Source organism: Molothrus aeneus, chromosome 5 (genome assembly GCF_037042795.1).
Source record: "Molothrus aeneus isolate 106 chromosome 5, BPBGC_Maene_1.0, whole genome shotgun sequence".
Taxonomy (NCBI): domain Eukaryota; kingdom Metazoa; phylum Chordata; class Aves; order Passeriformes; family Icteridae; genus Molothrus; species Molothrus aeneus.
In genome coordinates, this window is record NC_089650.1 from 62,098,498 (window position 1) to 62,112,144 (window position 13,647).

Sequence of the window (13,647 nt, forward strand, 5' to 3'; positions counted from 1 at the left end):
AATTTAAATTAAAAAAAAAAAATTAAAAAGGTGAAGGATGGAATAAAGAAAAAATTCTGAGAGAATGGATATCCTGGCTTCAGTTCCTACAAGGAGGCATTTTCAACTGCCTGTCAAATTCATATCACTGTGCCTATCCTCAGCACTCTCCTGCCTTGTCACATTTATCTGGAGAGGCGGTGGAAGGATGGTGGCTGAAGAGTGTTTGGGCCTCCAAGAAGGAAAGGGGAAATATGCCTGATGCCATTCAAGGCTGATAAGTCAGTAGGAGGCTGCAGAAGAGCTGCTCTGTCAGAGGAGGCAGGGGTGAACACTGTCCAACCTACCCCTGCAGCTGAGCAACCAGGAGGAACGTGGGAGAGGCAGGACTGGGGGACAGTGAGGGGATTAGGAAATACAATACCAGGATTCTTCTTCCATTTCCTCTCACAAGGTAATTGGTCATGTCTAGCTGAGACAGACCCCTTGTCTAGACTGGCTGCTGGACTGAACAGTCAGACCAAATCCATAATTTCATAAGGTCTGGTGAAAACAAACTTCACAAATGAAGTAGATGAAATGAAGTAGGGCAATGATGGAGTGAATAAGGAATCTTGCTAATGACCCAGAGGTAAACCAGAGCCTTATTTATACTCTTGCTGAGAGCTGTTCTGGTCTATTCAGCTGTGTATTTGATCATTCAGCGAAGAAATCAGCATGATACAAGGGATCTAAAATTTCAGTTGCTTCAACCGGAATATTTGAAGTAGTAAAGCAAAGAAGTCTACAGAATTATTTCATTGTAAACCAACTTATACACTATATACCAGACAATACCAGGAGCATGAATGGTTTATCAGGCAAAGAACACGACTGTGTAGATTTCTCATAGCTTTAGTTTTCTTTTGCACAGGCAGCCCCTCTCGGTTGGTCATCCAACCCACAGATTATGGGGTACATAATAAGAGATCTCAGTCTGGGCAAGTATTAATCCCTTTTTTTCTTCCATGAGGATCTTCCCTTTATTCCATGTGTCAGTGACAGAACAAGGTGGAATAACTTTAAATGAAATAGGGTAGGTTTAGATTAGATATTGGAAAGAAAATATTCTCTGTGAGGGTGGTGAGGCACCAGCACAGGTTACCCAAAGAAGCTGTGGATGCTCCACCCCTGGAATTGTTCAAGGACAGACTGGATTCGGCTTTCAGCAACCTGCTCTAGTGGAAAGTGTCCCTGTCCATGGCAAGGGAGTTGGAATTGGGTGGTCTTTTAGAGCCCTTTCTTCCCAAACTGTTCTGTGATTCTTATCCTGTTTCAGTTAATCCATTTAGTAACTTTAGATGTCATTTCATATGTTCCAGAATTTTACCCAGCCTTGAAGAAAAGAGAAGGCTATTTCTAAAGCAGCATAGGAAGCCTGCACCACAGGCAATCAGCCAGACAGGTCACATCTCAACACTGTCTGAGAACAGCGCCAGTGGGATAAATATAGCCAAGGTGTGATGCATATAGGAGTTAAAAAGAGACTTGTGTACTAAGTGGCTGCTTGACACACACCAAAATTCTTCTGTTTTGGGGGTTAGGTCTCAAACATTTACCACTTAGGATAGAGATTTCTTTGTCACCAGCAAATGAAGACCAATCAGCTGCTAAACTTCAGCTCAGGAATATGCCACAAGTGATGGACAGCAACCAACACCTCCTCAGTGACCAGACTGCAACACATTGCAAAGTCCTGAGACACTGTCCCTGCACTCAGGCTCAGAGACCCTTTTCAAAGTGTTCATTACTCTCATGCACAAGGCATAGGAATCCCTCTGTGGACCAAGGGAATATGTACATTAAAAGATAGAAGTACAAGCTTCATCTTGAACTCTGAATGTATGTGCATAAGGAAAGTATGTGCAGAAATGACTTACTAGAAAGGAAGACATCTGGGTTAGATGTTCTCTTCACTTAGTTAATCACATGGAAGTGTCATTCCAAAGAACTTTGTGTATTAAGCCTGGGGAAAGTGCTTTGTTCAGAAGTGATATGCACATACCAAATGTGAGAATGAGAGTTCCTGTCTGACCCGCAGAATCCACCATTTATCCAGTTATTTATGCAAGCTGCTGTCAGGTCGTTTTTTACACACTCACATAGCATTTTCCAATCTATGATGAATGCTAAACAAGATGAGGGCTATTCCTTGACACGTCACACTAGTGAGAAAGTTAAATTACCTCTTTGTGAGTTCCAAGTTCAATGTATCCACAGAGAGGGTGAAATGCTCCTGTGCCACAGACATAAACATGGGTCCGGTTGTACGGCTGGAGAACACGGATAAAATTGGCACATTCTGTCTGTTGGGAATAGAAAGATAAAGGTTACTTTTTATATTCTTCTTTTTCACATTATACATTCTACTAAGTTACAGCCATAGCACTGTTATACTTAGAACTACTGTAGCAGAGACTGTTTACGAAGCAGTTCAAAGCTGTGACAACCGCAATTTGACAGTGGCTATCTACCAGGCAGTTCATCAATCAGACCTGCAAACCTAATCCTGCTGTAAGGCTTACAGCCACAAGAAGCTTGTGCTCACAGCATGGTTTGGAGGGTATCTGCTCAGCCTGTGTGGTAGCAAACAACACCTGCCAACAACTGGGCAGAGGTCGCAGAGCCACTGGCTCCAGTGCGGCTACCAGTCCTCCTGCCTTTGCTTCCCAGCTTTAACACCAAATATGAAATTATTAAAGTAACTGTGATGGGCTGAAAGGCTTCAACACACTTCCAAGGGTATGCTTTGTCTCTGCACCAATCACATCTTACTGGTGACTTTTATTTGGTAATTTCTGAGTCCAATGGGCTGTCCTGGGTCTAGCTGGGCTTGGTCCTTGCTGGGAAGCACAGGCAGCTGCTACATGCTCCAAGGATGGTACATGGGCTGGAGGAAAAGGCTTGCTCTAGCTTTCCCCAAAATGAAATTAATACAGAAACACAAAACAAGTACTTCAGAGGGAATACACAAGATCTGTTCATACTTTCTAGACATGACCCTACACCTAAGTAAAAGTCCAAAACAAATATTTCCCTCCCTTTCCTTCTTCTCTTAGGATAGAAATAGAACAGCACAAATCTTCCATATACACCAGTATAAGAATATTCCCAGTGCTCAGCAAAGGTGTTGTTGAGGTTTTGACTGCTGTGAATATAATGGTAGCAACAAGTTAGAATAAGAAGTTGCAATTCTTCAAGCAGAGAGCTGACAGCGTTTTGAACTGGAATCTACCTTGGTAATCGACATGCTGGATAGAAATTAGGAGATTTTTTTGAGACAAAATGAGGAAATTTTATTTTACAGCCAGAACATGTTTACATTTATGGGGCTAAGCTCTAGACACATGATGTAATCTGTGCTAAGCAAAACACACAAAAGTTGTATTGTATACACATATGTACCTGAAATATACTTCCTAAAGAAAATGTGTGGTTCCAGGGAAAAGCCACTGAGTCTGAGATTTTCTTTTAACCCTAACTGAAGCTGTCTGCAAGTTAAGTTGATTTGTACACTGCTCTACTTCTCTGTTTCTTTAAAGAATTATAATGAAGTTACACTCAGGACACTCCCAAGAAAAAAAAGAAGCATTTTAATGCAAAAAAATAGGATTTTATGGAAGCACTGCCTGGTACACACTTCTGTATATGTATACCAGGCAATGGTATACATATACAGAATATATATATATATATAATGGAATGAATGGTAAGTGGACTTAAGGTAAGTCCATTCATCTCTCAGCTGCATTTATTACATCAAAGAAAAATCTAATATGATTGCTGCCTTCAATAATGGAATTTTTTAAGTATTAATATTTTTAAAACAATAGAAATTTAATTTTTTTAATTAAGAAAAAACCACTTGGGACATTAATTCAGAAGAAGTGTAACAAGAGCTTACTAATGCATTTTGTGCATTTAGTAACAAACACACAGATATTCATAAATCACAGCAATAATAAAAAATATATATCATACTTACCTGGGCATCTTTCCCAGCTAATTTGCATAATTCTACCTTTTCTTTTGCTGCAGGCCAGTAAATCTGTAACATAGTTAAAATAAAACAAGATTATGAAGATTATAACCTGTCCTATGACTGACAGAATAATTATTATATGAATAAACAGTTAAAACAGATTTAGGCATGTTGAAAGACCTTGCCGGTAAATTGAAATGAACATGACTTCAAATACAAGATTCCATTACAAAAAGTTAAGAGGTTTTAAATCAACCCCCTGATCTTTGTTTATTTCTTCATTGGCCACATGTACTTTTAAAAAGCATTCAGTTAATCTGGCCAGGGCACCTTGTCACCATTATGTGTTTCCCTCAAAGTTATGATGAGCCAAATCATCTGGAAACTAAGCTGATTGCAAAGCCAGGCAAATTACATTTGTCAAGAATTTAGACCAGTGGACTTGGCATAACTGTTATAAAAAAATACTTAGCTCTTTCTGCCAATTTTCAGATGAAAAGAATTAGGTTCAAAAAACCAAGGATAGATAAAGAGAAATTTGTAGAACAAAAAGTACATTTGACAGACATCAACAGTGCATGGCTTAAAAATGTCACCCATCAACATTAACTGAGTTTACTGAGAAAATGAAACAGAGGTTTAGAGAAGAATTGTGGACCTTAGATAAGTGGCATTAAATCCTGATACAGTTTCTCTTTCTTTTTTATCTGCCCTGAAGAATTCTATAAAATAGGTTTTGATGTAGATGAATCCAGATTGCAAAATACTATCAGTTACTGTAATCCAAATTATGTTAGCAAAGAAATATCAATGAACAACAGTTCAGGTTCTGTTTCATTGACTTCAATTAAGCAGTCAAGACTGGATATGATTTAGTGTTTGATTCTACTAAATTTAAAATAGAAGCTAAATACAAATTCTTCTACAACCTGATAAAAATGGGTATTTTGTACTTCTAATTTTGACAAGACAAAACTATTGTTATTTCTCATAACCAACAGTAAAAACACCACAAATCACACTTAATTTTAAGCAAATATTGATTAGTACATTGCCTCAAATCTCAGGCACCAGTCAGCAGGTCTTTAGTAGTCACAAATGCTTTTGAGTAGTCTCCAATCAATCCTTACAAAATCTTAAATAGCAAATATATAAGAATGAAGAATTATTGTAATATGCATCAGAAATAAAAACATCAAGGGATGATGCACAACCCAATGGCATATAAGAGGAGTTGACTGTTGTCACATTCCCTTTCACCCAGCTGTTGGCACCTTGTAGGAAGAGGCTTGACATACACAGGCTCAGTCCCACACTGGTAAGGAAAGCAAACAGCCTGTGTCCTGTGTCAAGTACCTTTATCATTTCCCAAAACCTACACTCACTGCTTCTCTCAGTCTGGAAACACTTTTGATTCTACTTCTCCCTCTCTCATGCCCAGTGAAAATGGATGTATTGGATTTCTGCAAGGAAATTAATTTCCTCTCACGTGAATTTAGCTACCTTTCTGATAAAAACCTCTTAGTAGAGATAATGTAGTTTAAGTTACTTAAACCTTAACCCTCTACAACAATATTTACACGGAGTCAGAGATAAGACAGTGTAACAGCATTGCAGCATTGGAGCACAACTTTGCTTTCCCAGAGCATTGTCTCAGAATGATGCAGTCATAGCATCCAGGTATGAAAATGCAATCTGAAATCAGCCGTGCCAGGGTGTGTGGGTGGCACAGGGCACAGTGCCAGGAAGCACAGAAAGTACTGGGAATATCAAGAAGGGCTGAAGGTACATCCAGTCTGGTGTCTGCCTGGGCAGAGTGGGATGAGTCTCAACAGCAACACAGGTTAAGTTTAAGAAGAAAAGCTGATGAGAAGGAACAGATAGAGGAATGTAAGATCATGGATCTCCAAACACATCTGGCCACGGAGATTTGTCTGAGCTGTTAGCTCTCTTGTACATAAACTTTATGCCCAATTCTGCCCACGATCCCTGAATCATTTACAGGGAAGCCTAGAGGCCAAGGGGCTTGGGAGATGTTTGGCCAAGGTTTAATTATCCAATTAGGCACACAAGACATCCCTTTGTAGGCTTTTGAAAATGCCCAGCTCTCCTTGCAAATACACAGAAGAACTGGAGGAGTTAAAAACAGAGACATCTGCTTCAAGGCATCAGAAGTGTTAATGGACTTGACTTATCCTCAATTCTTCTACAGATTCCTTCATGGGAATTAGTGTTTGTCCTACAAGGCTGAACTACACACACTCCCACTTCTATGGTAATTGACCACAGACAATTATATTAAAAAATCAATTGTTTTACTCTCTAGTTACTCAACAGCCACAGTATTTAGCATTATATAAAGCCACATTAGACAATGAAAAGTGAAGCTAAGTGATCCAACTTGAAAATCAATTTGCAATTATATATGGGGTAGTAAAAGGGATATTTATTTGCTTTATATATGAGAAATGAGAGGTTCCCAGAAACTGTCAGTTCTAAATTGCAATGGATCATGAAAATGACATAATAAATAATGAGTCGATGTGCTGAGCAAGAAAGTATAACCCTCATTTTTTATTACAGGACATGCTGTGTAACAGTACCACAGGTCTGGTTCCCTCAAACGCTGACACAAATAATGTTACACATCTGTATTGACTTTTCTGTAGGGGGTGAAATTAAGTTTTACTATTATATTTTATTCCAATGAGTTACTTAGTTTTACAATTTCCAAAAAAAAGTAAGAACGCATGCTCCTGTAGTTCCTGTTAGATTTAAAAAAACCTGAGATTTTAAATGGCTTGAAGCTTTGAAATTGGCTTTTTTTTCCTATTTACATGTTTTATTCACAATGCTAACAGCTTATTAATGTTTTTTTTTTCCCCAAATTCCTCAATAAATAAAAACTTCAAGGAATGGGAACAAAAAAAACAGATAACAGGCGCTATATATTAAAGGTGACAACAACATTGACTTAAGTTATAATCATTTTGTGTTACAAACAGTACAAATTATATATTTAATATATTTTATAGTTGCATCTGTATTTGAAATGTATGGAGAAATCTTAGAATAACTTAGTGGAGTTACTGAATTTAAGGCAAGAATGCAACCAGTTGGAATATGTGAACTATATACTTAAAAAGGATTCTTTTCTTAATCTTCAGTTTATTTTCCTTTTAAAATAACCGTATCAAAATTCCAAAGGTTGGCTACTGTCATGATTTCCAGCTTTTATCTTCTATCGCCCAATTAAAACAAAAAACAACCTTACCATTACTTTTAAATCAGTCTTCAAATATTTTCTTAAATTTAGCAACAGGAAAGAAATTAAATTCTCCTAATAAATGAAATTTAATAAGCTCTTTTCTATCAGAGAGAAAGAATACCTCCCAGGAGTACAAAATTAAGCAGTACATAAGTGTAGGACAGATAAGGTATCACTTTAAAGGGTAGCTGGAAATTGATTTCTGATTAAAACAAAACATTTAAAACCACAAAGGTCTTTTCCAAATCAGGAGCAGCAGACTTCTAAAAGTAACATTTTCCTGTCCACTAAATACACATTTTTACTATAAGGAAGGAATGAAAAGGAAAGCAAAATTTTTTTTTAATGTGTATTATATATATATATATATATATATATATAAATTGGTATGTGGATGATAAATATATCTATATATATACAAATATATGCACATGTGTATATACCTATGTGTGTGTGCATATATATATGTGTATAAAAATATATGGATCCACCCTTCTCATTCCAAAAGAGCTTAATTTCAGCTGCTATCTGTCATGAATTAATAATAATGGTATTTTACTCATTTTTCAGTATCTATCTTTCTCTATCAGATTTTGTTCCTAAGCTAACACTTCAGAATATAAATCCTTGGGAGAAGGGATTCTCAAAAATAAAACAGTGAAGTCTGATTACAAAAAAAACGTTGTGTGAAATTTCAGCTTTTTCAAGAATCACTTCTAATTAGGCTTCTAAATCTAGGATGGTGCAGGACTTCATAAAATGAATGGAAAATGCTATATATTGTCACAATACAAAAGAGGAAGATCATAAGCTACCTAAACAATTAAAAAACCCATTGGTCTTACTTCATCTGCTTGTAAGGTTTCAAAACAAGTTTTTAGTTAGGAAAGAAATAACACAAGTTTCCAATGAAAATGGAGTGTGGTAGAGAAGACAATATAACTTGGTAAACAGGCATTGGTTCACTCTAATATTGCACTTTAGTAACCCAGCTGAAGCACATTAAGGTGCTAGAGCTGCTCTTCCTCATGGCTCCACTTAAGTATTTCTTTACTAAATTGTCTCATGGAAACTGATTAGCTCAGCTGCAAAAAACAGGCACTAGTACAAGAAAAAAAGAAATGGTCTGATAAGTAACTTGAGGTAGAATTTTACTCACGAAGTCCCTCAAGGGACAGAGCTCATCCTCTTTCATGTACTCTTCAATAGCTTTGGTAAAAACCCAGAACTCTGCCACAACCCATGCAGGTGACAGAACGCTGAGAGGCACCACTAATACAAGTGGAATTAAATTATGCAGAAAGAATCAAAGGGCTCTGAAGACCAGAATTATAAACAGCCAGAGGAAATGGGTACAAACTGCTCATAAATAAATATATATCATAGATTGTGGATTTTAACAAAAATTAAATCTGAAACATCAGAGTAACAAGGATCTGTTCCACGGCAACAACATTCCTAAAGAAGTTGCATGCAGTATCCCAAAGGGCCACTTACAACAGCTGGGTTATGAAAGGAATACCTGCTCCATGAGGTAGGTGGTGCTGATAGCAGGGAGTGAGCCCAACTGACCAACGTGACTCCTTCCAGTTTCAGGTCCCCAGGACAGCCACGCTCATGCCAGCAGCAAGCACTTGAGTGTCCCATTGAGGCTCTTGGCTTTCAGCAGCCCTGGGGCTTTCACAGGGGCCTCTCCTGTGCCTGATACTGTGCACGTGCTGCAGCACTTGTCTATCAGTGCAGCCCCTGGTACCACACACCCCAAAGTGCTCTGCTAGGGGTGCAGGGAGCTCCAGCACGGTGTGTCCCTACCAGGAGTGAAGGACATCAGCTGATCAGCACCTCTCAAAACACCCCACACAAATCTGGGGCCTGGGAAGAAAGGGATTGCTCCCTTCCTATTTTAAAGGAATTAAAAGTGATAAAAGCATTTAGATGAAAATACAGATTTTCAACAGCTGCTTGATGCAGCAAAAGCAGGTCAGCTTTCTTCCCTTGTTTCATTCTATGAACTAGATATTCATCATACTGATGCTTGAGGGAAGGTATGCAATAAAATTACAGCTTTCTGGGCATCAAAATGTCTTATTAAGGCTTTGTGAAGCATGTCCACTATAACTCAGAAGCTTAGGCTCATTGGTATGGATAAATTTCCCATATGACAGTCCCAACTGCAGTTTCTGAAGAACAAAGCCAGACTGAGTTGTAAACCCTTTGTCACGTTGGCATATGCAATACATTCCCCCTGAGAAACTCTTCTCCATGAAAAACTACCCCCTTGTGTGAAAAAAAAGGATTCATGACTTAGCTCAATGGGACCATAAAATGAGTACAGTAAAGAAGGCAACATGAGCCAAACAGACTGAAGTAAACCAGGAGACAGTCTAATCCTAGTTTTGTTATTGCCTTACTATATGTGACAGTCAGGTCTCAATTTTCCCACCAGTAAAATGACAATAATGTGACTTTCTTTTTTTTTTAATTTATTTTCTTGATTTTTCTGAAGAACTTTGTAATTCATAGCTCAAAAATCAGAAGCAAAGAAAAACAGTAAGATCAAGGAGCACTGAGAAAACATACGACAGTGATCCAATAAGAATGTCACCCTGCTGCACAAGACAATATCACAAATGTCATGCCCCAGTGCAATAAGAGTGGGTGTTCATGGATTGCATCCTGAGAACTAGGACATTTGTCACTGCTGTATGCTGACCCCAGGTCACTTCACTGAAAATTACTGCAAGCACTAAAAATTTCCTGAATTTCCCAGAAAACACTGGAAATAATTTAATGCATTCTCTGTATTATTTTGTAGAAAACCAAGGGTGTTACAATTATCACAGAATATTCTGAGTTAGAAGGGACCTACAGGCATCATTGAGTTCAGCTCTTAAATGAATGGCCTGTACAGGGGCTGACCCTGTGACCTTGACCTTATTAGGACCATGCTCTAACCAGCTGCACTAATTAATGAGAAAATGATCTGATTTTAGCACACCATATTTGTATACCAGTTGTTCTCTAAATATCTCACATCTGCTGGATAATGTGGGCAGTATTGAAGTCCACAGTTTGGGGAACTGGACAGATTGTTCTCACTCACAAATCCTAACAGAAAGGTTACCCCAAGCAGGTCTCGGTACTGACTCCCACTGTAATTGCTGTACTCTGGAATTCCATATTTTAAAGTGATCAGCAAACAAGAGAAGCTGAAACATCTAAGTTCCTCATCTTAACTTCTCCCTGTATTTGAAAACTAACCAGGCTGTCCTTAGAGGTTTTTCATCCAGCTTTCTTTATAGCAGTTTCATCAAGGTTTAGCTAACTCCCAGAAATATTTAAGAGATACTCAAAAGCCAAGAATGTATCCTTAATATTTTTTACATCTGCCACAGACCTTCACCTGTGGTACTATTTCCCATACCTGCAACATGCATCCAGGAAATAAACTGACCAGAATTTCCATCTCCAATTATTTCATAGTAACAGAAAATTGGATCTCTGATAGATATAATCTGATGCAGCAGGAAGGGGGAAAGAGAGAACATGAGGCTTGTTTCAAAGTGATTTACAACACAGCAGGAATGCCAGTGTCAGTGCATGGTATTCTTTATTTTCATGGTGCTGTCAAACTGAGTAAAATGCACTGGAAGTCAGAGGAAAATAAAAGTTGTGTATTTGGAAGACTCATTCACAAGATTTTGGTAGCTTTAATTTGGCAGGTGGCTGTTAAGAGTGAAACCTCATATTAGAACCAAATGGGCTTTATTGCATAATAATATTGCATCTGTCTAGGACAAAGCAACACCTCCACATGCTCCAGTTCTCCTCTTAAACTGATCTCCAACACAACTTAAGTAGCAGCCAATACTTCCATCCTCAAGGGTTTTCTGAAAAGTGCATTTTCATGTGTATGTTATGAGCACATGGGAAAGCTTAAAGAAAATAGACCAGATGCTGATTTCATTTACACTGTATGAAATCTTAAAAGGTTTCAGTGCTTCTACACTTAATTTTCCACAGTGTAACCACAGCAGACTTCTGACTACTGTCTGTTTCTCCTAAAAGGAAACCATACACCAGGATTTTTAGGGTAAATGGCATTGCTCCTGACATGTTTACCACTTCAGACTAAAAACAAATCCTACCTTTGAAAAAGTCAATGACCAATATAACCAAATGTTTTCAGAGAGCAGGATACTGGCCATTCTTTATAGCTAAACACATGGGTAAAACACAAAAATGACAGCGGATGTTTATGGAAACAGAATTTATGGCAACAATGCAAAAGGAAATAACAGAGACACTCTCTTCCAGCTAGGACTGCTGTCGTTCTGGATTCATACTGCTTTCTTCACGTTTTGCTCCATCTGTGCTTTTGTGTCTGTAAACACTTTTCAGAAGCTTTCACTTTGTCTACACAGGTGCCTAAATTTAAGTCTGTCAGACAACTTTGTAGAATAAATAGTTCCGAGGTAAGACCCCTCTGCTGCGGTTTGTTTGTGGTTCCTGGGGAGTCCATCACCCCTCCAAGGACTCGCAAGCACAAAGGTATCACCTCTGCCTCTGGAAGTCCCTAACCTGAAGTTCCACTGGGTTTATCCTAGATTATCCTGATGCCCCATTCTCCTAAGTTTAGATATCTCCAGTGGCTTCCACATGACTCTCTGGCCTTCAATAATATTTCCTGGCTAACTTTTTCTTCTGACAGGTCAAGAAAGCTTCACCTTCAGACTGTCTGCAGTTTTGCTGACAGGCAGGAAGCTAACTTCCTTTGAGCTACAGAATAAGCAGCACATATTTTTTAAGAAGGACCAGCTTGGTATTACTGTGTTTCAAGGTTGCAGTAAACACCTCAGACTCTGTATGTATTCCTGAGGCTCAGGCCTGATGGCAAGAACCAAAGCCTCCTTTCAGTACTGGCTAAATTCCCACTGGGTTCATTCCTAATTGAGACCACGCGTATATAGACTGACAGAAAGTTTCTCAGAGCAATGAATGTAAAATTCTGCTCCTGCATCTCAAGGGTGCTGTTTTACATAAATATGCATATGTATTTGCATACATGTTCCCCTTCCTGCAGAGATGGGTGGGTCACACTGCAAATAGTGCTGAAATACAAGCCCACTTGAACTGCTGGCAAGCACTGGAGTTATAGAAAAAAATTACGTGCAGCTATTTCATAAGCATTTACCCAGCAGATAAATATATATTTTTGGATATGTATATTTTTTCCTGCGAAATACAGAAAATAGTCAATAGAAGAGGGCATTCAAGGATGTCACAAGACGGCTGCACATGCCACAGAAACAGTAGCAACTACAAACCAAGGATGCTCCAAGCGATGATAATTTGTGACCCAGAGCCAGTGCACACTGGGACAGATGAAAACAGCTTGCTCCAAAGCTGCTACTGGGGATCTGACATGTTTATCTATTTGGCCCACATGGGGCTGTGTCTTCTAGCACTGACAGCTCCTGCAGGTTGGCAGCTTTTCAAAAGCTTGTCAGGCCTTGATAGCATTCCTATTCCCGCGGAGCTGGGCGGGTCGCGCTGCGGATCACACCGTGATAATCGCGCTGACATGTAACCCCGCGTGCACTGTTAGCACAGCCACAGAGAGGGGCACCACTGCTCTGCAGCTATTTACCCACTGTTTACCCAGCTGACAACATTCTGTATTTCCTATTTATTTAGCTTAAGGAGTAAAATAGAAAAGGCTTTAAGCAAACTCACGAGAAAATTTGATGTACTAAAGTAATGTTTCCAGCAGGATCCCAGGGCCTGGTGTTCCTACAGAATTTCTTCTCCAGCTTTTCAGCCTCTCATGCTGTTAAACATCCTTTTGTTTTACACAGCATTTCTGGCGGTAATGGCACAGAAGCCTTCAGCAGAACTGCTTTCTTTCACAAATCATCTTTATTTTACTCATAGGAAGAAATCTCAATTCTTCCAGTTTGCAAACAGCTTGCAGAATTTGTCAGGCATGTGAGGATCTTTCAAAAAAAGACTATGGCACTTGATAATGCCACTGCAGCAACAGAAGCTAAAGGCTTATGTACAGGAAAACTTCAGAGAAAATATATCCCTGCTACAGAAAGATGATTATCCATTGCTAAACTTTATATATTTATTGACTATAATCACTTTAGCTTTCTGCATTCGCCTGTCATTCTGGAAGACTTGCTTATTACACTGTGGTACTTACTGTTATTTTATAATGAGGTTTGCAAGCACTGGAAACCGGACAGACTTTTTTTAAGCTGCCAGCTAAGGAAGTTTTCAACCTATTACACAATAAATTGAATAACAACTACAATGATTTAAGAAATTGGGACTCCAGCAGAACTATTGATTTATTTCATAAGGAAAAATAAAC

General features: G+C 38.7%; 1 protein-coding gene across 3 annotated transcripts in view; it reads right to left on the bottom strand.

The window, feature by feature from the left end:
- SEMA3D (semaphorin 3D) overlaps nucleotides 1-13,647 on the bottom strand; it is a 132,222-nt gene that overhangs the window by 59,922 nt on the left and 58,653 nt on the right. For all 3 annotated transcript variants that reach the window (XM_066550952.1, XM_066550954.1, XM_066550953.1), the window contains exons 4-5: nucleotides 4,004-4,066; nucleotides 2,205-2,324 (exon numbers count right to left, since the gene is read on the bottom strand). In XM_066550952.1, coding sequence (XP_066407049.1) covers nucleotides 2,205-2,324; nucleotides 4,004-4,066 — 183 coding nt within the window. The remainder of the gene's footprint in view (nucleotides 1-2,204; nucleotides 2,325-4,003; nucleotides 4,067-13,647) is intronic.